Source organism: Scyliorhinus canicula, chromosome 19, assembly GCF_902713615.1.
Source record: "Scyliorhinus canicula chromosome 19, sScyCan1.1, whole genome shotgun sequence".
NCBI lineage: Eukaryota > Metazoa > Chordata > Chondrichthyes > Carcharhiniformes > Scyliorhinidae > Scyliorhinus > Scyliorhinus canicula.
This window is the reverse complement of record NC_052164.1, coordinates 8,751,203-8,778,459: the sequence shown is the minus strand read 5'-3', so window position 1 is coordinate 8,778,459 and position 27,257 is coordinate 8,751,203. Positions and strand designations below refer to the sequence as shown.

The window sequence follows — 27,257 nt, the reverse complement described above, 5'->3', positions numbered from 1 at the left end:
ACAGCGACAGTGAAGGAGCGGCAATATATTTCCAAGTCAGGGTGGTGAGTGACACCTCCAGGTGGTGGGGTTCCCAGGTATCTGCTGCTCTTGTCCTTCTAGATGGTAGTGGCTGTGGGTTTGGAAGGTGCTGCCTAAGGAGCCTTGGCGAGTGACTGTAGTGCATCTTGTAGATGGTATACGCAGCTGCCACTGTTCATCGGTGGTGGAGGGAGTGCATGTTTGTAGATGGGTGTCAATCAAATGGGCTGCTTTGTCCTGGATGGGGTCCAGCTTCTTGAGTGTTGCTAGAGCTGAACTCATTCAGGCAAGTGGGGAGTATTCCATCACACTCCTGATTTGTGCCTTGTAGATGGTGGACAGGCTTTAGGAGTCAGGAGGTGAGTTACTCATCACATAATTCCTACTGACCTACTCTTGTAGCCACAGTATTAATATGGTTAGTCAAGTTCAGTTTCTGGTCAGTGGCAACCCCCAGGATGTTGAGGGTTCAGCAGTGGAGTATGCAAGTCTTTGTGGTCTGTGTGTGGACAATAACCCTGGCAGAGTGGATCATAAAACCACTGATAGAATCCACCCAGTTTCCATTGCATTGTCATTAAGTGAGTGAGAATCTGGCTAGTTCTTTAAGGAGCTGACAATCTGTTTTGCAGGGATTAGTGTCCTTTGTAGCAAGGTTGAAACTTGCCCACAGTAATTTTTATCTAATGAAGTATGTGGGGCGGGATTCTCCGATCCAGCGGCAGAGTGTTGACGCTGTGGTAAACGCCGGAGCGTTTCATGACGGCGCCAGCGAGCCGCTGGGAACAGCGATCCTGCGCTGCACAGGGGGCCAGCACGATACTGGAGTGCTTTACGCAGCCCCAGTTACTGATAGGGGCGCCAGCACGGGCGGCGCGAGTCCACGCATGCGCACGGGTTGCCTTCTCCATGCCAGCCCCCGGACAACATGGCGGAGCCCTACAGGGGCCCGGCGCGGAGGAACATCCCCCCCCCGGGATTAGCCCGTCCGCCAATCGGTAGGCCCCTGGCCACCATGGAGGCCCCCCCCCCCGGAGGCGGATCCCCCCCTCCCCCACACCAGGACGGCCCCTGCAGCATGAACACCAAGGTCCCGCCAGGTCAGACCACACGGGAACAACGCTGGCCGGACTCAGCCGAACTTGGTGGGCACTCGGCCCGTCGAGTGCGGAGAATCGCCGGGGCGGCTGTGCCGGCGCCATTGCCGCCGATTCGCTGGCGACCGGAGAATCAGCGGACCGGCGCAGAGTGGTGTTGTGTGATTCGCGCCCTCCCCCCGGCGATTCTCCGACCCGGCACAGGGCCGGAGTATCCTGCCCCTGAGCTATACAGACTTTTCAGATCAGTCAGCCACCTTTCAGATTAGTCAACCATCACCACCAGAAGCCATTCAATCAGCAACCAGTCACTGGAAACAGAGAAAAAGAAGCTGGCCATTTATCCCCTCGAACCTATTGCACCATTCATATCAGATCATAACTCCATCTGTATGTTAACCCGATCCACTCACCTTGGTCCCTTCACCTTTATTACCTTTACAAATAATTATCAAATACAGTTTTGAAATTTTCAATTGACCTAGCCTGAACAATTAGTGCTCGAAGTTAATCTGGTGAAATTGCATTGCAACTACTAAGGCTCCCTGAATATATATCCTCCCTGAATATATATCCTCCCTGAATATATATCCTCCCTGAATATATATCCTCCCTGAAGTGTGGTGATCAGAACTGGATGCAGCCATCTCAATAGGATCTAACCCAAGCTTTATAAAACTATAACGTAACTTCCAACCCTTTCTATTCCAGACCCTTCAGATTAATCCAACGTTCCATTGGCCTTTTAAAATTATTTCCAATATTACTTAATTATGTAGTGAGACTCCTAATGTTCTCTGCGTCTCAGACGTTCCTGGCTTTGTATAATTTGAAATATATTAAGATGCATCTTTCTTCGAAAACCACCAAGCTGCCATTAGCAGGCAACAGACAGCTAGAGACCAGACAGCAGAACCTGCCCATTGCAATCGGCAGTCAGACAGCTAGAGACCAGACAGCAGAACCTGCCCATCGCAATCGGCAGTCAGAGAGCCAGAGACCGGACAGCAGAACCTGCCCATCGCAATCGGCAGTCAGAGAGCCAGAGACCAGACAGCAGAACCTGCCCATCGCAATCGGCAGTCAGAGAGCCAGAGACCAGACAGCAGAACCTGCCCATCGCAATCGGCAGTCAGAGAGCCAGAGACCAGACAGCAGAACCTGCCCATCGCAATCGGCAGTCAGAGAGCCAGAGACCAGACAGCAGAACCTGCCCATCGCAATCGGCAGTCAGAGAGCCAGAGACCAGACAGCAGAACCTGCCCATCGCAATCGGCAGTCAGAGAGCCAGAGACCAGACAGCAGAACCTGCCCATCGCAATCGGCAGTCAGAGAGCCAGAGACCAGACAGCAGAACCTGCCCATCGCAATCGGCAGTCAGAGAGCCAGAGACCAGACAGCAGAACCTGCCCATCGCAATCGGCAGTCAGAGAGCCAGAGACCAGACAGCAGAATCTGCCCATCGCAATCGGCAGTCAGACAGCCACCGTCAAAAGATGTGCGGGTTAGGTGGATTGGCCATGTTAAATTGCCAGTAGTGTAAGGTTAACGGGGGGATTGTTGGGTTACCGGTATACGGGTTACGTGGATTTAAGTAGGGTGATCATTGCTCGGCACAACATCGAGGGCCGAAGGGCCTGTTCTGTGCTGTACTGTTCTATGTTCTATGTCAAGGGGTGGACTAAAATACTGATCATTCCCTGTTGCTGACATTCAGCATCTGGCACGTACTCAAGTTTGAACTCCGAGCCTCTCTGTCACAAAAGCCTGCAGAAGCTTAAAAATCACAGGTGACGTTTCAGAACACCACAGGAGTTGTTTAAGGTTGTATTAGTTGGTGATTCTTATGCTCCTTAAGAATGGTAATGGTTAGCAATTCTCCAATGTTCAGGTGCAGAATAAAGGTGTTGTCAGCTTGTGCTTGTGTCTTTGGACTGGCACTTTGAATCCACAACTTTCCTATTCACAGGCGAGAATGCTCCAGTGATCCACAGCTGACACAATAATAAAGCTGGCCAACACGGAAGAGGAAGAATTGTGGCTCAAATTGCTGGCCTCAGCCGAGTTGAGTGGTGTCAGCCAGATTCGCCGGTCAGACGATCTTCATCTTCAGATGTCTGAATTGGTAAGAGTGGAAGCGACCAGATTTGTCATCCCTGCCTGAAATGCATGGGTCTAGGAGTCGTGATGCTTTCCTGCCACTAATAAGTATTGATAACATCAATCAGGTCTCGCATATAAATAATGACCATTTAAGAGACAAATTATTATTAGTTACCCAACTCAGACACAGCAGGGTAATTTCCACTTTCAGGATAAGACAGGGACAGGAGTTGGCTACACACATCCTCAAACCTGCTTCAATAAAGGCCAATGCTGAATTTCTACATCAGCTCCACGAGTCCCATATTGTCGAAAAGTATATTGATGTCAGTCCTGAATATGGTCACCGACTAAGTAATCACAGTTCCAAAGAATCACAAACCTCTAGAGTGAAGAAATTTCTCCTCATCCCTTTATCCTGGGACTACGGTTCTTGGTTCTAGAATAGCCAACCAGGCGATACAGCCTCTCAGCATCTACTCTGTCAAGCACTTTAAGAATTTGTCATGTCTCGATAGGACCACCTCGATGCTGAGAATATAAATCCACTCCACTCAATCTCCTCGGACAGCTCTCTCAGTGAGAGAAATTAATGTTACCAGCCGTCTGAATGGATCAGCCACTCTTTACAAAACCTATTTGATATTCATTCCCTTGATTTCACCAGGTGTGCTCTACAAAGGGCAGGTGATGCTGTCCAGGCAGAAGGAGATAAATCTACCCCTATGCCCTCAGGTTCAAACAACAGTGAAGCAAACTGAATGGGAGTTCTTTCCAAAATGATTCAGAAACACAGTGCTGAGTTAAAACCGTTTGTGGCACTAAGACATTGAGGGGACTCTGTAAGTATTGAGCATAGGGCTGTGAAGTCTTTGCTAACAGACCATCAGTCCACAGACGTCTTGAGCTCGAAATGCGAATTGTGAAAATAAAAACATGATCATTTGTGGGCTGACACCCGAGTTAAAAAAAGCGGAAAGCACCTTATCAATGAAACCTAAAAGTTGTCAGGATGGCTGAGTGGTCTAAGGCGCCAGACTTAAGCAGACATTGAAGACTTGATGCTTTCTGGTCCCTTTCTAGGGTTGTGGGTTCAAATCCCACTCTTGACATGAATGAAACCTAATTTGTTCACCTGATAATAATCTTTATTAGTGTCACAAGTAGGCTTACATTAACACTGCAATGAAGTTACTGTGAAAATCCCCTAGTCGCCACACTCCGGCGCCTGTTCGGGTACACAGAGGGAGAATTCAGAATGTCCAATTCACCGAACAGCACATCTTTCGGGACTTGTGGGAGGAAACCGTAGCACCCGGAGGAATCCCACGCAGACATGGGGAGAATGTGCAGACTCCGCACAGTGACCCAAGCCGGGAATCGAACCTGAGAGCCTGGCGCTGCGAAGGGACAATGCCAATCTCTGAGCTACCGTGCCACCCACTTCCCTGTAGTTTAGGGATTGGAACTCCATTTGGTCTGGCCTACATGTCTCCCATCCCGACAATGATAACTTACATTTATGTAGTGCCTTTAACATAATAAAATATCCCAAGGCAATGCATCTGACTCTAAATGATCTCAGAAGAGGTCCGGCAAACAATTGATCAACGGCACTGATGGAACCATCAATTCAACGAACATGTGTAGTTGGATCTGAACAGAGGCTTTAATACACTTACAACAGAGCCAGCCTATTCGTCGTTGAACTTCAGATGAACTGGCAGGCTGGCTCTAAGGCACTGATCTTTATACATCGGGGAGGAGTCCTGGGCGGAGCCAAGGGAGGAGCCCAGTACAAACTCTCGTGTACTCCCAGAGCAACTCCCCCTGGTGGTCGGATAGTGCAACTGCACTTACAATGGTGGATAGTGAACATATATACACGGAGTTATATTGGCAACTATATACAGCATTGATCTTACAATGGGTAGATAACAAACATATATACATGGAGTGATATTGGCAACTATATATAGTGTGAATCACATTCACCACAGACACAAAGCCATAGAATTTCTTACATCCAGAAAAGAACAGTAGCAAAAAAGTGTTGTTGTGCTTTGATTTTAATAAAACCAGCAAGATCATCGGCTCTGATCAAAAGGATTTTATTTCCTGGGGCACCAAAAGATAAACTGGCAGCTTGTCAGACAAAGTGTTACGTCACTTCAGTGCATGAGCAGAAATTATTGGAAGGAATCATTAAGGGCTGACTGCGAGAAAGTTGGTGAATTAACAGCAGGCTAATTTTGAGGTTAATTTTCACTCTTGTCAAAGTGAAGGAGATTGGTGGGAGAGAAAATTACATTTCCAATTTTTAAAGGCCTTGTGCTAATGCTGGGACCACACGTAACTGGGTAAATATTTGGACGTTTTAATGGATGGAAAACTGTGGGTGGAATACCTGGGAATTCCCGAAATGTTTAGCCCAGGAGTAAGGATGCATGAACTTGGAAAATTGCCCAGTGGGCTTGAACACATTAGACATAATGTGGGGCACACACAGAGTAATGTTTGATCCTCTCTGAAAAATGAAAAAGGAGCCTGTGGCCATGACCATTACAGGTAGCTAAATAGTATTAAATAATGACAATGAATAAGTACCTGCTTTTTGCTGTACCCACAGGCGCACCAAGCATAGCGTTTTGCTGCTTCAAGCTCTGCTTCAAAGGGATGTCTGGCTGCAATGACAGCTGTCTTTCCTCCAGCAGCCGATGAATAGTACCACTGACTTCTTATCTGTGTATGGGAGGAGAAAAAAACAAAACAGAAATCCTGTTGGTGGTTTCGGTGCCAAAGGGATTCTAATTACCATTGCTTGTTACGGTTAGCAACTGGCCCCAACGTAGAGCTTTACCTTCCCGCATTAATTGTCAGCAGAGACCGATTTCACTGAGCATTTAGAACCCCGACCCTCTCTGTTTTTATTGAAGTATTTCTGGTATGTTTAGACAGTTGAAACATGCAAAAAAAAACCATCCCCATAGCTTACAAAGAAAGCCAATATATTTAGAAAACAGTTGTTTTCTTTTGCAGTTTACACTTAAGGATAAGCCTCGGTTACGTTGTGTCGTAGTGTATGGAACAGAACCCCAAACTTTAACAGCAGATTCTGAAAAAGCACAGGCTCAGCCAATGTCCTTTTCTCCTTTTATAGGATTCAGACACAAGCATCTGGGGTCAGGCGATTAAAAGGGGTAATTCTCGAGAAACCAGAACTGGAGGAACAGCAAGATGGTGGAGGGTTGTGGGGCCGGTGGACGTTACAGAGATAGGCTGGCACTCATCGAGGCTCCTTGAGCAGCACCTTCCAAATCTGTGACCTCTACCACCCAGAAGGTTAAGGGCAGTTCCTCTCCATGCCACTCACCATCCTGACTTGGAAACTGTGGTGAATGTAACTTAGTAATTCACACTGTATTTACCAATACCACTGTAAGCGCAGTAGCATTATCCGACCACTAGGGGGGAGTAGCTCTGGGAATGCTCAGGAGTTTATACAGGGCTCCACCCTTGGCTCTGCCCATGACTCCTACCCCTGGACTTGCTGTAGAAATACCCTTGGCCAGAGCCAGCCTGCAGTTCGAGAGTTCAACGGGTAACAGGCTGGCACTGTATTAAGTAGATTAAAACCACTGTTCATATCTCAAAGCACGCGTCTAGTGAATTGATGGTTCCATCAGAAACATATCGCTGTTCCTTCACTGTCGCTGGTTCAAAATCCTGCAACTCCCTAATAGCACTGTGGGTGCACCTACGCCATATGGACTGCAGTGGTTCAAGAAGGCAGCTCTGAAGGGCAAATAGGGATGGGCATGAAAGAAGGCTAAAAATATGAGGCCACGGAGGGAGTTGAAAATAAGGATAAGAATGTAAAATTTGAGGCTTGGTTGGACTGGAAGCAGAAGAAAATAATATATATATATTTTTTTAAATTTTGAGTACCCAATTATTATTTTTCCAATTAAGGGGCAATTTAGCGTGGCCAATTCACCTAATCTGCACATCTTTGGGTTGTGGGGGTGAAACCCACGCAGATACGGGGAGAATATGCAAACTCCACATGGACAATGACCCAGAGCCGGGATTCGAACCCGGGCACTCAACGCCATAGGCAGCAGTGCTAACCACTGTGCCATGTGCCGCCCCAGAAAATAATATTTAACTAAAGTTTTTCATCCCAATCTGTGTCCAATGACACCCAGAGGAAAACAGCCATTCACAGAAGTTGGGGAAAGACTGCAGTAGCCCCAGGCCACAGCACGCTGACAAAAATCACCAAAGTTCACACACCATCACCACACTTTGATGGAGCATTGAAAGGTTGGCAACATGCATAGAATCATATCCCTGACACATGGCCTGAGGCGTGACATTATTTTAAAAATGAAATCTTTACTGAAATGCTACTTTGTCCACCTGATTGGGAGGGGTGAGGAATTATGTGAAATGGGTTAGTGTCATCTTCTTCTTCGGCTCGCTAACGAGTATGATTGTCTCCCTAAGAAACTCCGTGTTTCTGGTCACTGGTCCTGTGGGTCCTTGCGTCGCTGATGATCCCGATCTTAGTACCGCATTTTTGACCGCACACTTGGCAGGTGTTTCCGGGAGATGGGATCGGGACTTGGGCTCTAGATCGCTGGTATTCCTTCCTCCGGCTACTTTCCCGGACCTTCGCTTGCCATTCGGTGTCCTGAAAGAATTATGTCCCTTTAATCAGGAGGTTCCTCCAAGTAGGTCTTTTCTAAGCAAGGGTTTCCCAGCCATTGACGTCTATGTTGCATTTCTTCAGGTAAACCTTCTGGGTGTCTTTGAAGAGCTTCCTTTGTCCTCCTCTTGTTCGGGAGCTTACTTAAGCAAGACGATGGGTGAGATCTACTGGTTGCGTTGCACCCAAAGAGCAGTGTGGCACAGCAGGTAGATGCCGGGAGATCCCTCTTCCGGGATCTACCCGTCTACTATGTCTTTTGAGATCCAACAAAATCTCGCGAGACGCTGCATTATGAATCCCACACATTGTGGGCAGGATCACTTTTTGGCAAATCTGCATATTAGAGTGAAACAGCTAGTCTTACTCGAGAATGCATTCCCGAGATCTATCCAAGGCGTGGGATCTAGCCCCCTCGCTGTGGAGACCTCGGGCAAGTGTCGCTCAGTGTTGGTCTCCAGATGGAACGACAATTGTGGGGTCTCCCAGGGGACTGGAGGCCCCCAGGTGCTTACCCTCTGGGCAGGATAGTACCGTGACGCTACTGGTGCCATCTGGGCACCCTGGCAGTCACCTGGGTGCCAGTCTGGCACTGCCCAAGTGGCACTGGCAGGGGCACCGCCAAGTTGGCATTTTTTGCACATCCGGATCAGGCCAGGGGTTTTCCTGCAGAGGGTGGGAGGACCCCCTTATTAGTGCGTTGGGGCTTGGGGGGGTGGGTTGGGGTTGCATGTGGCGGGGGGGAGCTCCGATCTTTCTCCGCCTGATATCAACATTTCAGTAAAGGTTATATCAGTGGCCGGGGATAAAGTAAAGTATATGGGAACAGAGTAGGTCCGTGGTTATTTGGACTAATAATGTGGTTATTTAGACTAAACACCAACCATGGGTGGGTTAGGCAGCACGTTCTAAAGAAAGGCTGGCATTTAAGTAGCGCCTTTCAATCCCCCAGCACATCTCAAAGCATTTCACAGTCTATTAAGTACTTTTTATCTGTAGTCATTGTTCCAGTGCAAGAAAAATTGTAAGAATTTTAATGTATTTCTGTGTGAGAGATCTGGACATTTGGTAAATAAATCTAATGACACCTGAAGTTAAGGTCATCTCAACAGAAATGGGCGGCATGGTAGCACAGTGGTTAGCACCGTTACTTCACAGCGCCGGGGTCCCAAGTTCAATTCCCGGCTTGGGTCACTGTCTGTGCGGAGTCTGCACGTTCTCCCCGTGTCTGCGTGGGTTTCCTGCGGGAGCTCCGGTTTCCTCCCACAAGTCCCGAAAGACGTGCTGGTTAGTGAATTGGACATTCTGAATTCTCCCTCTGTGTACCTGAACAGGCGCCGGAGTGTGGCGACTAGGGGATTTTCACAGCAACTTCCTTGCAGTGTTAATGTTACCTACTTGTGACACTAATAAAGATTATTATTAAATGGGAAGTGGGTTGATTAGTTAGAAGAGCAAAGGAGTGGGGCTAATTGGATAGTTCTTTTAGAGAGCTGTCCTGGAAAGGATGGGCCGCATGGCCTCCTTTTGTGTGGTATGATCCTTGGATTGAATAGGACGGAGAACAAAGGGTTGTTAAAGTTTGCGTTTTGTTTCAGCTGACGGCTGAGACACCCTCTTTATGCCAAGTCTGTCTCTCCTCACCGCTCAGTGTTTGGAAACTATACCCAGAGCCATGTCACAGCTCGATCTATCTGACTGCCTAGTAAAACAAACAAGTCCAGAGGGGGTTCTGTTTATCTTATTAGTTTGAAAGGAAATTGCATTTTCCCCCACCTGTTTTGCTCAATAAAATATCCTTCAACCTTGGGGAGCCTGGAGAGGTCCAGACATTGGTTGCCACAATCAGCGGCAGTAAGGAAGATAAGATCCACTGGCAAATCGTACGAGACTAAAAATACACATGATTGAGAGACGGGTAAGTGCTGACTATGTCGGGAAGCTCCTGTTCAATGGAAGCTGCGTTCAGTTTCCTACAACTCTTACAAGATTGACCCGATCAGTATCTATATTTTTTGGCAACCTATTCCGGACCGTTTACCTTCATTTATCAGAATGGTTGAAAATGAATGAACTCAAGAAGGGAACTGGACATGGTGTTGGTTCAATTCAGTGCAGTTCACAGATTGAAGATGGTGATGGATAAGAAAGGGTTTCCTCCCCAAGATGGATGAATCTCAGTCTGCAGGACCCGCACTGACAAGTGGACACATTGGAGGTGGCAACTGACAGCATCTCCTGATCTGCACAGGGTTGTAGAGAAAAAAAATACATTCAAAATGTATATTTGAGAAAGGGGGGGACGGGGGGGACGGGACACCTTTGAATAAAAAATGGGGGCGGGAATCAGTCCAAGAACTGGGAAGAGTTTTGAGGGAGTTTGTCTTTTGTGACTCAATCTTCCTGACAACACGTGAGAAGCCTTTTCTCAGTTTGTGTGTTGTCTGTGAGGCTCAGAGAGAGGGGTGTGTGGGTGGGTGTGTATGAGTGTGCGTGGGTATGTGTGTGTGTGTGGGTATATGTGTGTGGGTCGGTGTGTGTGTATGAGTGTGTGTGGATATGGGTATGTGTGTGTGGGTGGGTGTGTATGAGTGTGCGTGGGTATATGTGTGTGGGTCGGTGTGTGTGTATGAGTGTGTGTGGATATGGGTATGTGTGTGTGGGTATGGGTATGTGTGTGTGGGTGGGTGTGTATGAGTGTGTGTGGTTATGGGTATGTGTGTGTGGGTATGGGTATGTGTGTGTGGGTGGGTGTGTATGAGTGTGTGTGGTTATGGGTATGTGTGTGTGGGTATGGGTATGTGTGTGTGGGTGGGTGGGTGTATGGGTGTGTATGTGGGTATGGGTGGGTGTGTATGTGTGTGTGTGGGTATGGGTGTGTATGTGTGTGTGGGTATGTGTGTGTGGGTATGGGTACGTGTGTGTGGGTGGGTGGGTGTACATATGTGTGTGTGTGTGTTGGGGTGGGGGGGGGGGGGGGGGGGGGGGTCCAGACAGCAGTGTTGATATTTACTGTGCCCAGCAGACCTGGGCTCTGGTTATCATTATCTAGTCGGCCTTTGAAGCGCTCAGTTCTGTGCAGTGGTCTGACCATCCACGTTTGCTTACAATGTGGGAGTCCTGGTATTGGGGGAGATGTGTGGATTTTACACAGGGTAAGGTGTGGTGTGCAGGTGTGTGTTTTCTGGGGGGGTCTCAATCCTCAGCCGGTTGCGGGGTGTGGGGGGAGGGGGAGGCCTCTTGCGACTCACCTTCTAAGTCAAAGACTACAAGTTCGGGGGGGTTTTATTCATTTATTTTACTCATTTTATTTTTTTTTATTTTACAATTTCGGGGGGGTGGGGGGGGGGGGGGGGGGGGGAGGGTTTATTTGATAAAATTTTACAGGAAAAAAATTCAGAACTTTGGACAGATGGAGACTCCATACTTTCCGACACCGGAAGGCTTCACCTTCATCCAACAGATTCCATCGGAGGAGCGTGTACGAGGGCCAAAGGGACCCAAAACCATTTCCTCCATTTTTGTCAGCAGCAAACAAGGTAAGAGAAAATGGTGGGTCGCGCAGGTCGGCCGGCGTGGGTTGCGAATATCGGCCGGTGTGGGTTGCGAATGTCGGCCGGCGTGGGTCACGAAGGTCGGCTGGGTTGGGTCCCGAAGGTTGGCCGGTTGGTAAAAATGGTTCCTTGGAAAAAAAGGTTGAAGACCACTGACCTAACCCGCCCATCCCTGGGCATTAAGGGGCAATTTCTCATGATCCATCCACCTAACCTGCACATCTTTGGACAGTGGGAGTGTGGTAGTCACCACTAAGTAGTATTACATGTATTACGGTAAGGCCCGTATAGTAGATGTACATGGGTAAATGAAGTAGTATTACATGTATTACGGTAAGGCCTGTATTGTAGAGGTACATGGGTAAATCCCTGCCTGCTGGTTCCGCCCAGTAGGTGGAGAATAACTGTGTGTGCTCGCCAGTGCTGCAGCCAGTCTGGTTGCAGCTACAGGAGGCACAACATCTTTGCTCAATAAAGCCTCGATTATTCCACTACTCTCATCTTTGTGGTAACTGATAGTGCATCAGGGAGGAGACCAGAGCACCCGGAGGAAACCCACGCAGACACGGGGAGAAAGTGCAAACTCCACAGACAGTCATCCGAGACTGGAATTGAACCCAGTTCCCTGGAGCTGTGAGGCAGCAATGCTAACCACCGAGCCACCCAAGTGGCCAAAGGCTATGACTATCTGGAATGCACTGGCCAAAAGACTGGCGGAGGCAGGTTCAATTGGTGCAGAGTCACTGAATTGTTACGGGGCAGAAGAAGGCCATTCAGCCCATTGTGTCTTCACCAGCTCTCTGAATGAGCATTTCACCCAGAGCCACTCACCTGCTTCCTCCCCGTACCCCTGCACATTGCTTCTTTTCAAATAATCATCTAATTCCCTCTAGGGTGCACCGATTGAACCTGCCTCCGCCACACCGTCAGGCAGTGCATCCCAGACCCCCAACCACTCGCTGTGTGAGAAAGGTTTTCAAAAGAGTATTGCATAAATACTTGGATGGGGAGAAATTTGCAGGGGAACAGTAGAGACAGGGCCAGGGGAGTGGGGTTTACTGGATAATTTAATGGATCTAATTGGATAGCTCTTTCAATAGACTGGCAGATACACGGTTGACTGAATGGCCCTCTTTCTATGCTGTGAGATTCCCGATGCTGCTATTTAATTGTACTATTTCTTACAGGACGACAGAATCGTACATCAGTTGCTCCTCACACTGATATGGTTTTGATTTTCCAAACTGTCTTCTTCCCTGGGAGAAGGGGGATGTGTTTGCAGGTTTGGGGGCTGGAGACTCAGACACTGCACCAATCGATCCGTTATCAACACATATATTGGGGATCATTTTCAATTATCAACCATGCTTTTTCTGATGAATGAACCTCCCAAAAGTTGTCGTTCTTTAGTTTTGAAAGGAAATAATAATTTTACATACAACAGCAAGCAAATAAGCGACGTTGCAGAAATCTTGGAACTGATGCCTGTAACGATGATGTGGGAATGCAGATTAATATTGGTGCCCTGGAATAAGAGCAAAATACTGCGGATGCTGGAACTCTGAAATAAAAACAGAAAATGCTGAAAGACTCGGCAGGTTGGGCGGCGTCTGTGGAGAGAGACACAGAGTTAACGCTTCGAGTCCAATCTGCCTCTACATTGGAACACCAAAGGTCTGAAGAAGAGTGATACAGACTCGAAACGTTAACTCTCTTTCTCTCGCTGGACCTGCTGAGTTTACCCAGCATTTCCTGTTTTTAATACTGGTATCCTATGGCTCCTGGAGGAAGTAATCCAGCATCATCGCTTCCCGGAAGATTCAGGAAGCAAGGCCGAACTGTAGCCAGGAAAACATGTCCCTCAGCAACAACTGGGAAAACATCACCTAATCCCATTTTACAATCAAAGCATAAGAATTGGGCAGCACGGTAGCATGGTGGTTAGCATAAATGCTTCACAGCTCCAGGGTCCCAGGTTCAGTTCCCGGCTGGGTCACTGTCTGTGCGGAGTCTGCACGTCCTCCCCGTGTGTGCGTGGGTTTCCTCCGGATGCTCCGGTTTCGTCCCACAGTCCAAAGATGTGCGGGTTAGGTGGATTGGCCATGCTAAATTGCCCGTAGTGTAAGGTTAATGGGGGGATTGTTGGGTTACGGGTATACGGGATACGTGGGTTTGAGTAGGGTGATCATTGCTCGGCACAACATCGAGGGCCGAAGGGCCTGTTCTGTGCTGTACTGTTCTATGTTCTATGTTAATTAGGAGCAGGATTAAGCGATTCAGCCCCTCGAACCCGCTCCGCCATTCAATACGATCATGGCTGATCACATCTTGGCCTCAATGCTACTTTGCCGCCCGTTCTCCATAACCTTTCAACCCATTACTAATTAAAAATCTGTCTGTCTCCTCCCTAAATTTACTCAATGTCCCAGCATCCACTGCACTTTGGGGTAATGAATTCCACAGATTCACCACCCTTGAAAGGACCACTTTCTCCTAATCTCGGTTTTAAATCTGCTACCTCCTATCCGAAAACAGCTGAATCTCAATATCCCATTTGGATTGTAGTTTTCCTTCCCCCCCCCCCCCCCCCCCTTCCCCTCCAATCCTCCCCGGCCCCCCCCAAACCTCCCCCTTAGTTAATCTGCACTGTTTTACAATAAATTGAGAAGTGCTGTATTTTAATTAAAGGGATTACTTGATTTCCCCCCTCCACCCCCTGTCAGTCGGCAATAAAGTAAATCATATAGCTGCAGGGAAATGTCTGGAAAAATGTTCCTCAAGGTTTGTGATCTCTGGATTTTTTAAAAAAAGCAATTGAGAAAGGGACGTGACAATCAAAATATGCCCTCTGGATACACGAGATCTGCTATCATTGTAGAGGCAGACAAACATTGCAAATATTTCTCCCCCACCTGCCCCACCGCCCCCTTCAAAAGAAAGGATTGCTTGCCCAAGGATCATTTCTGAATGGATGCAGCTCGAGTCAATTGTTGTCAATTACAACTATTCCATGTCAGTTTCATAAAATGTGAACAGTCCAACTCCTAAATTCTTAGGCGGCGGAGAGAAAAGGAAGAAAGAGTGATCATAAATAAGGATTACATAGAATTTGTGGCACATAAAACAAGCCATTTTGCCAAATCAGGTTGTGCCCCACGAGCATCCTCCCACCCAACTTCTCACATTATCAATACATCCTTCTATTCCTTATCTTCATGTGCTGATCTCTCAATGTATCTATTCTATTCACCTCAACTACTCCATGGGGTAGCGAGCTCCACATTCTTATCACCCAGGATTTTTCGATGGCAGTGCAAAACTAGTTAATCCAGTGATTCACTAAAGGCAGTTGTGTACCCCCTTTGTCATGATAAGTATATATCACAGATGACTCAAGTGACACCCAGTGAGGGGTTAGGTAATGGAGCCACACTAGTTGTCAATCCATATCCGGGCACCATACAAGTCACTAAGTACGGGAAAATACAGCACCGGATGACTGGCAAAACATAAATCTGATAGTCCGACGATTCCCTGTGAGAGGGGGCTGGTTTAGCACAGTGGGCTAAAGAGCTGGCTTGTAATGCAGAACACAGCCAGCAGCTTGGGTTCAATTCCCGTACCAGCCTCCCCGAACAAGCGCCGGAATGTGGCGACTAGGGGCTTTTCACAGTAATTTCATTGAAGCCTATGCGTGACAATAGCGATTATTATCACCTGGAAAGCCACAAGAGTGAACCCCTTGAGATGTTAGAATAAACTTGAGAAGGTGAAGACAGCAAAGGCAGGTTGGCAAGATGTGACGAGTGGAGTGCCACAGGGCTCAGTGCTGAGACCTCAACGTTTTACAATTTATATAAATGACTTGGACAAAGGGACAGATGTATGGTTGCTAAATTTTCCGATAACACAAAGATAGGTCGAAAAATTAGTTGTGGAGAGGACCATAAAGAATCTGCAAAGGGCTATAGATAAGTGAGTGGGCAAAATATTGGCAGATGGGAATATAACGTGGGAAAATGTGAACTTTCCATTCTGACAGGAAGAATAGAAAAGTAGCAAATTATTTAAATGGTGAGGGTCTGCAGAACTCTGAGCTACAGAGGGATCTGGGTGTCCTGCTATGTGAATCAGAAAAAGTTAGTATTCAGGTACAGCCAATGATTAGGAAGGCAAATGGAGTATTGTAATTTCTTGGAATTCCAACAGTGCAGAAGGAAGCCATTCAGCCCATCAAGCCCTTGGAAAGAACACCGTACTTTAACCCCACATCTCCACCCTATCCCTGCAATCCGACTCACCCTTTTGGGCACTAAGGGGCAATTAGGGTTAGGGCTAGCACGGCCAATCCACCTAACCTGCACATCTTTGCACTGTGGGAGGAAACCGGAGCACCCGGAGGAAACCCACACAGACACAGGGAGAAAGTGCAAATTCCACACGGACAGTCACCCAAGGCCGGAATTAAATCTTTGTCGCTGGAGCTGTGAGGCAGCAGTCAAACCATTTATTGCAGGGAGAATGGAATATAAAAGTAGGGATGTTTTGCTACATTTGTATAGGGCGTTGGTGAGACCACATCGAGAGTAACGTGCACAGTTTTGGTCTCCTGATTTAAGAAAGTACATAAATGAGTTAGTACCAGTTCAGAGAAGGTTAGCTTGATTGATACACGGGAGGCGAGGGTTATTGTACATAAAAGTACTTGGGAAGCTGGGCCTATATCCATTGGGGTTTAGAAGAATGAGAGGTGATCTTATTGAAACATCGTAGATGCTGAGGGGAGTTGACAGGGTGGGAGAGACCAGAATTAGGGGGGGGGGGGAGACACAGTTTAAAAATAACGATCTCCCGGGGGCAGCACAGTGGCGCAGTGGGTTAGCTCTGCTGCCTCACGGCGCCGAGGTTCCAGGTTCAACCGAGGTTCCAGGTTCAATCCTGGGTCACGGTCTGTGCGAAGTTTGCACATTCTCCCCGTGTTTGCGTGGGTTTCGCCCCCACGACCCAAGGATGTGCAGGGTAAGTGGATTAGCCACGCTAAATTGCCCCTTAATTGGAAAAAAGGAATTGGGTACTCTAAATGAAAAAAAAAATAACAATCTCCCAATTAAGATATGTAGATGAGGGGATCATGGGTCTTTGCAACTCTCTTCCCCCGAGAGCAGTGGAGGTGGGGGTCATTGAATATTTTTAAGGCCGAGTTAGGGAGAATCTTAACTAACGAGTAAAACAAAGGTTATCGCGGGGTAAATCGAAGGCGGGATTCTCCGGCCGCATGCGCCCAGTGTCCGGAAATTTCCTTCTGAATTCATTGGACCTTTAGATGGTCTGCGTCGCGCCCATGGCGAACCTGCAGCAGGTGGGGCGGAAGAATCCGAGCCCGAATGTGGAATTGAGACCACAATCCGGTCAGCCATGATCGTAGAATCATATAATTTACGGTGCGGAAGGTGGCCATTCGGCCCATCGAGCCTGCACCGGCCCTTGGAAAGAGCACCCTACCCAGGCCCACACCTCCACCCTATCCCCATAACCCAGTAACTCGACCTAATCTTTTTGGACACCAAGGGGCAATTTAGCATGGCCAATCCACCTAACCCGCACATCTTTGGACTGTGGGAGGAAACCGGAGCACCCGGAGGAAACCCACGCAAACACGGGGAGAATGTGCAGACTCCGCACAGACAGTGACCCAAGCCGGGAATCGAACCTGGGACCCTGGAGCTATGAAGCAACTGTGTTAAGCACTGTGCTAGCGTGCTGCCCAAGGCATTCTTACGGAATGGCTCGAAGTGCCAAATGGCCTTCTCCTGCTCCTAATTTGTATGTTCATATGTTGGAGTGTGAGCTCCCTAGGTACCTTGCAACTGCACATTTGGAAGAAATTGTGTTTTTTAAATGTGCTATCAAACTCACAAAACAATAAATGATCAAGCATTGCCATGTAATGATATGATGATAGCTGTTCGTATTTGGTACCATTTTCAGCGTACGGTATTGTGTTAGTAACATATGTAAAACAAAGGTTCTCTCATGCACACACAGTGTGTCTGACATGTTTCACCGAGACAACTGATTTAGAAGAATCACCCAGAATTCGACTGAAGAAATTAATACCATAATCAAAACTTTTTTCATACCTGTAACTTGTCGAACCCACAAGGCCCTAAACAAAAATACTCAACAAATTAATAGCACAGGACGTTAAAATCCTAACCATGTTTGCATCAGCAACAGAAATATTTGATGAGAAAAGATTTGTCTTTATCGGTATAATATTGGAAGGTTTTCTGGGTGAAAGGTGCCAAGCAAATGTTAGTTGCTGTTTACAAATATAAAGTTTGAAAAGACACTCCCATTAATGTGCATGCATTTTAAGTTGTAAATAGTAACCAGGATGGAGTTTTATTTTTCCAGTGAGGTGTCAGAACAAAAAGGGTGACTTTGACCAAATCTACTACATTCAAAACTAGACAAACTAGTGATTAAGAATGTAGAGGATTGGATAGTGTTTGGCTTGGGAGCAGAATTGTCAGGGTTTCGGGATGAGCATGTTCCACTGTAAGTTATCCGAATACCTCCGCTTATGAAGATACACTTTTCCAGATGATCAGCATGTTCTGAACACATGTTGAAACATTCTGGGGGAAAAAAGCCTATTTTGGAACATTTGACTTTTCAGCATTTAAAAAAAGAAATCAGACTTTGCTGTTTGCAAAATGCAAAACCATAAAATTGTCACAAGTTTTCTAAGAGGTGCAAAGTGCCATTGAATTTGTCTTTTTAAACTGCGCCCAATTCTGCAGTCAAAGCAACGTGTTTCATATAGTTTATGACAACACAACAGAGGTAGGATTTGATTGTACATTAATACTATACATCATTGTAGTCTTGTTCTTATTAACAGAAAATTAGAAGTTCTATGTTATTAAAGGCTTTCCTGGACTGCCTATTCCAATGCTCTATCAAGGCTGCTATCTATACACAGATTTTTAAAAAGTATAATTGCAACAGATAGGAAATGTAATATCTCACAGATGGGGTACATTGAGGAGGGAACAGATGGCTGGGAGCAAGTTTCAAATCTAAAACACCAGAGGGCTTTGGATGGCCTCCATAAACTACAAGAAGTAAAGATCAAGCAGTTTATAAATTTAAGCCAAATCTAGAGTGTTATAATCTGGAGCCCACTCTTAACCAAAACAAGTCTGCACTTTCACACTCGAGCTTCTGTCCATTGTTACTGCCAAATCGTCCCAATTACCAGTGAGCACTGTCATTATGCCTATCCCATGGAGATGCGGAGCTTGCTTTGGTGCTTCCCCCCCCCCCCCTTTAATTCAGATGCCATGAAAGAGTGTTCAATTTTCAGGAAAATGTTGTTTGTTGGAGATAGACTATGTGGAGAACAGGTGTGATCACAAGATACATAGCTATCCTCAGAGGCTAGAAGTGGTATCACTGTTTTGTAATGACTCTCTTAAATCTTAATTTATATCTATACACATGACCCAGACTTTGCTATCAAAATTACAATTATTAATGTGTAAATGGTACAGCAACTTCAGGCAAGGGAAGATGCGTGGTTAATTGCAGATAACCAAAAGTTGCTCCCCAAAAATCCCCGTTCATTCGATAGTTTTACACAAGCCGCATCTCGTTAGCCGCCAGCTAGGATTTAGGAGCAGAAGTAGGCCATTTGGCCCACTGAGCCTGCTCTGCAGTTCAATAGGATCATGACTGATCAGGTTATATCTCAACTTCACTGTCCTGTCTGCCCCACATATCCCTTGGCTTTCAAAAAACTGTCTAACTCTGCCGTGAATAATTTCGATGAACCAGCCTCCACTGCTCTCTGGGGAACAAGATTCCACATGCTCGGAAGAGAAAATAAAAGGTGGTAAGCATTATTGTTGCCAATCAATCTTTCAGTCATGAAAATGAACTACAATTGTGAACTCTAGCCTGCAGCCTCACGGCGCCGAGGTCCCAGGTTCGATCCCGGCTCTGGGTCACTGTCCGTGTGGAGTTTGCACATTCTCCCTGTGTCTGCTTGGGTTTCGCCCCCACAACCCAAAGATGTGCTGGGTAGGTGGATTGGCCACGCTAAATTGCCCCTTAATTGGAAAAAATGAATTGGGTACTCTAAATTTAAAAATAAAAAAACAATTGTGAACTCAAATTTTTTCATCAGATTTTAATTGCTCGAAATGTTAAAAAGGTGAAATCAATGATTGTTTTCTTTGTGTGTTATTCTCTCTCCTCTTCCTCGCTCCATTTCCTTTGTCTCTGATTTGACATGGCATGAACTTTAGTTAGGCCTGGATTTAACTTTTGCTGCCTCGCGTTAATAATGCCCCGCGGGAGGGCTTAACAGAGATTGGGACTTATGCCCCTCAGTGAAAGGAAGATTTACCATCAAGAGCTGGTGACCAGTCTGATTGTCTGGTAGCTTTTGCAATGCCTGAATTCAGCTGTGGGTTCTGCAGGAGCCCAATGAAGAATGCAACATGGACACTGGACTCTAGGGCGTGGAGGGATTGGGCACTTCATGGAGAAGGAAGGGATCCTGAAGTGGGCCAAAAAACACCGTGGGAAGAAAATCTCGTTAGGATTTACCAGGACGTGGGGGCTGAGCTGATGAGGAAGCAGGCCTTTCAGGTTAAGGCTTTATAAGAAAGGAGTTTTGTTTGGGATGGTGCACCAGGCAAGGTTGTGGGTCACTTATGAATCGAAGGAAGACTACTTTGAGGAAGTGGACACCTTCATTAAAAAGCATGGACTTGGGGCTAGTTGGATGTGTTGTGATCTTTGATGTATGTGGGTTGGGAACGGTGTTGAGGTATCCTGTAAATAGTTGTTGATAACATTTGTTTTTCTTGGGCGGCATGTGGCACAGTGGTTAGCACTGGGACTGCGGCGCTGAGGACCCGGGTTCGTGAATACTGATCGCTCGAGGTGGCACATTTGGTCGAGGCTTCTGCCAAAGTGTCCAATGAGCCCTGTCCAGCTCTGGACAGGACACGAGACCATCCTCGTCCATCATCTTCCCAAACACCTGCGATAGATATTCCATGGGATTCCTCCACACCCTCCGGCAACCCCACGAGTCTGAGGTTCTACGATCATCGACCTTTGCCTTTAATGTCTTATCCTTTTCGGCCGCCATCGCTATCTCAGCTTCCAAAGACTCAAACTGCTCACCTTGCATCATCAACGCCTTCTCCACATCCTCTAGCACCTAGTCATGCTTATTTACCGCCTCGGCGATCTCATCAAGCTTCACACGGACAGGACCCTGCGCCGCCTCAATCAATTTTCATAGACCCTCCGATATCAACTTCCATTGCTTGTCAAGCTCCTTTGCGAACATATCCGAGAGCCTGTCCACTGTTATCGGGGTGGCCGTCATCAACAACGCTGCCACCGCCATTTTCTCAGCTGAGGAACTGTGCAAAGCCTCCAATTCCGCTGAACAATTTCGTCATGTGGGTTTTTTGCTTCCTTTTGGCATGTGTTTGGTGTGGGAACTTCGTATTATCGACCCAGATTTCTTTCCTGCGAATATCTCTCGGAGAATTGGGAAAAAAGGCCTTAAAAACACGGATTCTGGTCGGAGCTACCTAGTGCGACCTGCCCTCACATGCTGCCACCAGAAATCCTCAGACCTTTTCCTTTTTAAAATAAATTTAGATTACCCAATTCATTTTTTCCAATTAAGGGGCAATTTAGCGTGGCCAATCCACCTAGCCTGCACATCTTTGGGTTGTGGGGGTGAAACCCACGCAGACACGGGGAGAATGTGCAAACTCCACACGGACAGTGACCCAGGGCCGGGACTGAGCCTGGGACTTTGGCGCTCTGAGACAGCAGTGCTAACTACGGCGCTACCCTCTCAGACATTTTCCATATGGAGCCTGTTTTTCTGCTTGTCTCTGTTACCTTAACTTAACTGGGACCTGCCCCTCTGCCCTTTATGGAATCTCTCACTGTCGCCTTGCCCTGGTCCCTGCTTGGGATACTAATCCACTCCCAATCACCTGGCCTGGGTTTTTACACCACTCTTTTTTTCCCCCTCGTCTATCCTTGGCCTGAAGAACTATGCAGTATGCTCCCGGTCTGCTTCACGCAGGAAGTCCGAAGTTTGCCTGGACTTGGAGTTCTGGACCGTAGAACTTAACAAGACAAGTATATTTTTGTAACAATGTGCATAAGTCATTGGAGGAGGCAGGACAGGTTGAGAGACCAGGGGCAGAATTCTCCAACCCCACGCAGGTTCGGGGAATCGCCCGGGACCGGCGTAAATCCCGCCCCCACCGTAGCCGGAATTCTTCGCCACCCGGGAATCGGCTGGGGCGGGAATCGCGCTCCGCCGGTCGGCGGGCCCCCTGCGCCGATCGGCAGGCCCCCCGCGGCGATTCTCCAGCCCGCGATGGGCCAAAGCCCCGCCGCTGTCAGGCCTCTCCCGACGACGTGGTTTAAACCACCTCTGTGCCAGCGGGAGCAGGTGGCATGAGTGGGCCCCGGGGTCCTTGAGGGGCGCGGGGCGATTGGACCCCGGGGGGTGCCCCCATAGTGGTCTTGCCCGCGATCGGGGCCCAACGATCGGCGGGCGGCCCTGTGCCGTGGGGGTACTCTTTTTCGTCCACCGCCGCCACGGCCTCCACCATGGCAGAGGCGGAAGAGACCCCCCCACCGCGCATGCGCCAGTGGTGATGTCAGCGGCCACTGATGCTCCGGCACATGCGCGGACTCACGCCGACCGGCAAAGGACTTTCGGCCAGCCCCGACGCCGGGCAGCGTGGCACCAAAAGCCGTTGGCACCAGTCGGCGGAGCGGGAGCCACTCCGGCGCGGGCCTAGCCCCTAAAGGTGCGGAGAATTCCGCATCAATAAACTCAATAAAATTCCGCACCTTTGGGGAGGCCCGACGCCGGAGTGGTTGGCGCCACTCCGCTACGCCGGGACCCCCCGCCCCGCCGGGTAGGGGAGAATTGTGCCCCAGGTTTTTTATTCTTTCAAAGGAAGAGGGCGTTGCTAACAAGACTAGCATTTGCCCATCGTTGGTTGCCCTTGAACAGAGTGGCTTGTTAGTCCAGAAGGAGGTTATTTAAGAGCCAACCACATTGTTGTGAGTTTGGAGTCAGACTCGGTAAGGACGGCAGATTTCCTCCCCCTCTTGGCAAAGATGTTTTACAACAATCGACAATGATTTCATGGTCAGATTTTTATTGAGTTCAAATCCCACTATCTGCTGCGGTGGGATTTGAACCCCAATCACTGGAAGATTACCGTGGGTCTCTGGATTACTAGATGGTGACAATACCACGAGGCCGCCGTCTCCCCGTGAGGCGTACACTATCCTAGGCTTCATTATTAAGAGCAGAGAGAACAAGAGCAACAAGGTTATACTGAATTTATGTAAAACTCTCGCTCAGCCTCAGAACAGATCATCGCGTCCAGTTCTGGGGACTACACTGTGGGAAGGATGTAAAGACATTGAAGAAAGTACAGAGAAGTTTCTTGAGAATGGATGCAAGGGTGAGGAACTCCAGTTATGAAGATAGATTAGAGAAGTTAGGACTGTTTTCCTTGGAGAACGGTAAGCTGAGTGGACATTTGACAAGAGGTATTCAAAGTCATGAATTCTTACCACTTCTGAATGGATCAAAAATGAGAGAGCACAGATTTAAAATAAATGACAGAAGAAGCATAAACGACATGAGAAAAGTATTTTTCACGCAGCTAGTGGTTGAGGCCTCGCGTGCACAGCCCGAGAGTGTGGTAAGGTTCAATCGAGGCATTCAAAAGGAAATTAGACTGTTATCTGAAAAGGAGGAATGTGCAGGGTCACTGGGAGAAGGCAGGAGAATGGCACAAAGGGAGTCACTTATTTGGAGAGCTCGTGTAGACGTTATGGGCTGAATGGCCTCTATTTGCACTGTAAGAATTCTATGATTCTGTGAACTGCTCCAATAAATAACAGAAATAAATTTATTACAAAGCATTTGCCTGTTTATTTCTCTACCTTATGGCCCTGCCTTGGTTCTGATTGTCCAAATCAATTTTAGATTATTTTCCCTAACTGAATCAATGATAATGTAATAAATAACTTCCAGTGCTAGAGGTGTATGGGGCAGGCAAAGCACATGCTTTGTTTTCAGTACCTTGTTTTTTCTGAAACCGGTTGCTCGCCTGACACCAGAGGCTATGGCTTGATGGACGCCACTCGTCATCAAGCATGGCTGATTTGGAATCCCTCCTGTTCCAATGGCCTGTCCTAGGTGTCTTGGAAGGACTTGCAGCTGGACAATCAACCACGCTGTGAAGGCACTTTCCTTGACCATTCATTCCTGGGGTGGGACTTCAACCTGGAGCTCCTGGGTCAGAGGCAGCAATAATACCCACTGGGCCAAGAATCCGGTTTTGTTATAGTTTAGTTAAAAAATGTAATACAAATAGATTTGAAGAGGATGGGCGGCACGGACGCAGTGGTTAGCACTGCTGCCTATGGTGCCGTGGACCCGGGTTCGATCCCGGCCCCGGGTCACTATCCGTGTGGAGTTTGCACATTCTCCCCGTGTCTGCGTGGGTTTCACCCCACAACCCAAGATGTGCAGGTTAGGTGGATTGGCCACGCTAAATTGCCCCTTAATTCGAAAAAAATAATTGGGTACTCTAAATTTATTTTAAAAAATTTATGATGGAGATTAGGAGGAATGTCTTCATTCAGAGTTGTGGGTCTTTGGAATCCTCTACCTCAGAGGGCAATGGAGGCCGAATATAATCAACACGTAGACAAACAGATTCTTCAACTAGAGCACAGTCAAGGACTGTGGGGGAACGTAGGAAGGTGGAGTTGACGTCAAGATAAGATCAGCCTGGGTCACCGTCCGTGTGGAGTTTGCACATTCTCCCCGTGTCTGCGTGGGTTTCGCCCCCACAACCCAAAAATGTGCAGAGTAGGTAGATTGGCCACGCTAAATTGCCCCTTAATTAGAAAAAATAATTGGGTACTCTAAATTAAAAAAAAAGATAAGATCAGCCATGACCTGAGTGAATAATGGAGCAGGTCCAAATGTCCTATGCCAACTCCTAATTCCTATGTTCTTGGGGAACAAGGCAGCTTATTTGTACACAGCATTGGTTCCACAAACAATCACAAAATAATCAAGCAGATTATATATTTTCTAGTGATGAAAGTTGAGGGATAAACACCAGCCAGGGTATCAGAAAAAATCCCTTACTTTTTTCTGAATTGTGTCGTTTTTTATGGGCAGCACGGTAGCACAGTGGTTAGCACTGTTGCTTCACAGCACCAGGGTCCCAGGTTCGATTCCCCGCAGGGTCACTGTCTATGTGGAGTCTGCACGTTCTCCACGATCTGCGTGGGTGGGTTTCCTCCGGGTGCTCCGGTTTCCTCCCACAGTCCAAAGATGTGCAGGTTTGGTGGATTGGCCATGATAAATTGCCCTTCGTGACCAAAAAAGGTTAGAAGTTATTGGGTTACGGGAATAGGGTGGAAGTGAGGGCTTAAGTGGGTCGGTGCAGACTCATTGGACCGAATGGCCTCCTTCTGCACTGTATGTTCGATGTTCGATGTGTCGTTCAATCCTATAAATGGTGTCCGTCAACAGCACCTTCTAAACCCACGACCTCTACCACCTAGAGGAACAGCACCAGCTGCAAGTCCCTCTCCATGCCACGCACCGTCCTGATTGGGAAATATATCTTCGTTCCTTCAATGCGGTTGGATCAAAATGCTCCCTAACAGCACTCTACATCACATGGACTACAGCGGCTCCAGGCGGCAATTCACCCCACCACCACCTTCTCAAGGGGCAATTGGAGATGGGCAATAAATGCTGTCCTAGCCAGCGACGCCCACATCATGCTTAGAAATCCACCTGAAAGGGCAGATTTTGAAATCTGGTTTAATGCCTTATTTCAAGGTTGACACCTTTCAAAGTGCCGCACTCCTTCAGTACTGCACTGGACTGTAAACCCAGGTGATATGCTCAACGCTTTGGACTGGGCTTTGAAATCGTGAGCGTCTGACGCAGGGCTCGGAGTGCTGCAACTGAATTGAGGCTGACACACAAACTGGTTCATATAACAAGTTAATTCGTTGTTACAAATTCTAGCTAATGCTATGGTATGACTCAGAAATTGAGAAGTACGGGTTCACTCCTGCTTATTAGACAAACTGTTGTCGCAGAATCAGAGATTACATGGTGCAAACCTGAAATTTATAACATCCTTCCACCTCGCTATTTCCATCTCCTCACTTTTTAAAAAGCCTCCTCCAACATAACCTCTTTGCCAGCAACCTTGGGTCCCCCTCTGCTTTAGAATAATAATGATTTATTGTCTCAAGTAGGCTTCAATGAAGTTACTGTGAAAAGCCCCTAGTCGCCACATTTTGGCGCCTGTTCGGGGAGGCTGGTACGGGAATTGAACCCGCGCTGCTGGCCTTGTTCTGGATTACAAGCCAGCTGTCTTAGCCCACTGTGCTAAACCAGTCCTGCTTTTGCTTTATGTCTTGCTTTTGAATTCAATTTCCACAACTCCCCTTCCAAGAGCATCTTTAGACACATAAATGGTACTCTAAAATAACAGGAATATTGCGAATGAAATGTTTTTTTCTTTTTTTTTTACTTTTAAAATTTTTTTTTAGAGTACCCAATTATTTTTTCTAATTAAGGGGGCAATTTAGCGTGGCCAATCCACCTACCCGGCACATCTTTGGGTTGTGGGGGTGAGACCCACGCAGACACGGGGAGAATGTGCAAACTCCACACGGACAGTGACCCAGGGCCGGGATTCAAACCCAGGTCCTCAGCGCCGTAGGCAGCAATGCTAACCACTGTGCCACCGTGCTGCCCCCGAAATGTTTTTTTTTCTAATGTTGTATCACATTCGAGATATAGAACAGAATAAGCATACTCATCAACTTTGACTAATTCTGGCCTACATATTGTAAAAGTGGTACCGAGGTGCTGGAGAAGGTGAAAACCAGAAAAGGTTATATATGTCAGGAAATATTGAACAGGTAAGTCTGAGGTGACCTGATGGAGGTCTTTTTAAAAACTATGAAGGGGTTTGATAATGTAGACGCAGAGAAAATGTTTCCAATTATGGGGGGGAACCAAGATTTGGGCCATCAATATAATGTTCACTAATAAATCCAACAGGGAATTCAGGAGAAATTTCCTTACTAGAGGGTGGTGAGAATGTGGTAATTGGTACCAAAATCAATGATCAAGATAAATAGCTTTGATATGTTTAAGGGATAATCCCATAACAGGAACTGTTTGGGTTGAATGGCCTGTTACGATGCTGTCAACACAATGTTAATTGTACTCCAAGTATTCAGTCTATGAAGCTCAAGAAACTAATCAACACTACTTCTGTTTGTCTTCAAGACTTGTACAATATTGTAAGTCAAAAACATGGGCAAGCGTTATTCCTTGGACATGAGACAGGTTTGAATGAAGAAGGACCTTCATCCCCTTTGCTCTCCGTCCTCTAGAATGTTCTAGATTTGCCTGTATCAGTGTGTACCATCATCTATCCATTAAACAGCCATCCGAGGAGCGCTAATGTTGTGATTTACGACATCAATCTATTTCTTTTCTGCCAGGAGGTAAGCAAATGGAATCCTAAAATACATACTGGTATGCCAACAAATCTCTTTATGTTGCTATCTCATTCCCTACACTGGAATCTTATCAAATGGTAAAAGGACCAAAGGTTACAGGCAGTTGTACAT

At 47.2% G+C, this 27,257-nt stretch overlaps 1 protein-coding gene and 1 non-coding gene across 2 annotated transcripts in view; one reads left to right on the top strand and one right to left on the bottom strand.

Moving 5' to 3' along the window:
* LOC119954386 (CDGSH iron-sulfur domain-containing protein 3, mitochondrial-like) overlaps positions 1 to 27,257 on the bottom strand; it is a 61,974-nt gene that overhangs the window by 18,669 nt on the left and 16,048 nt on the right. The window contains exon 2 of the mRNA XM_038779584.1: positions 5,829 to 5,963. Coding sequence (XP_038635512.1) covers positions 5,829 to 5,963 — 135 coding nt within the window. The remainder of the gene's footprint in view (positions 1 to 5,828; positions 5,964 to 27,257) is intronic.
* trnal-uaa lies at positions 4,228 to 4,333 on the top strand. The gene is made up of 2 exons: positions 4,228 to 4,265; positions 4,288 to 4,333. It is a non-coding gene; the product is annotated as a tRNA-Leu (tRNA).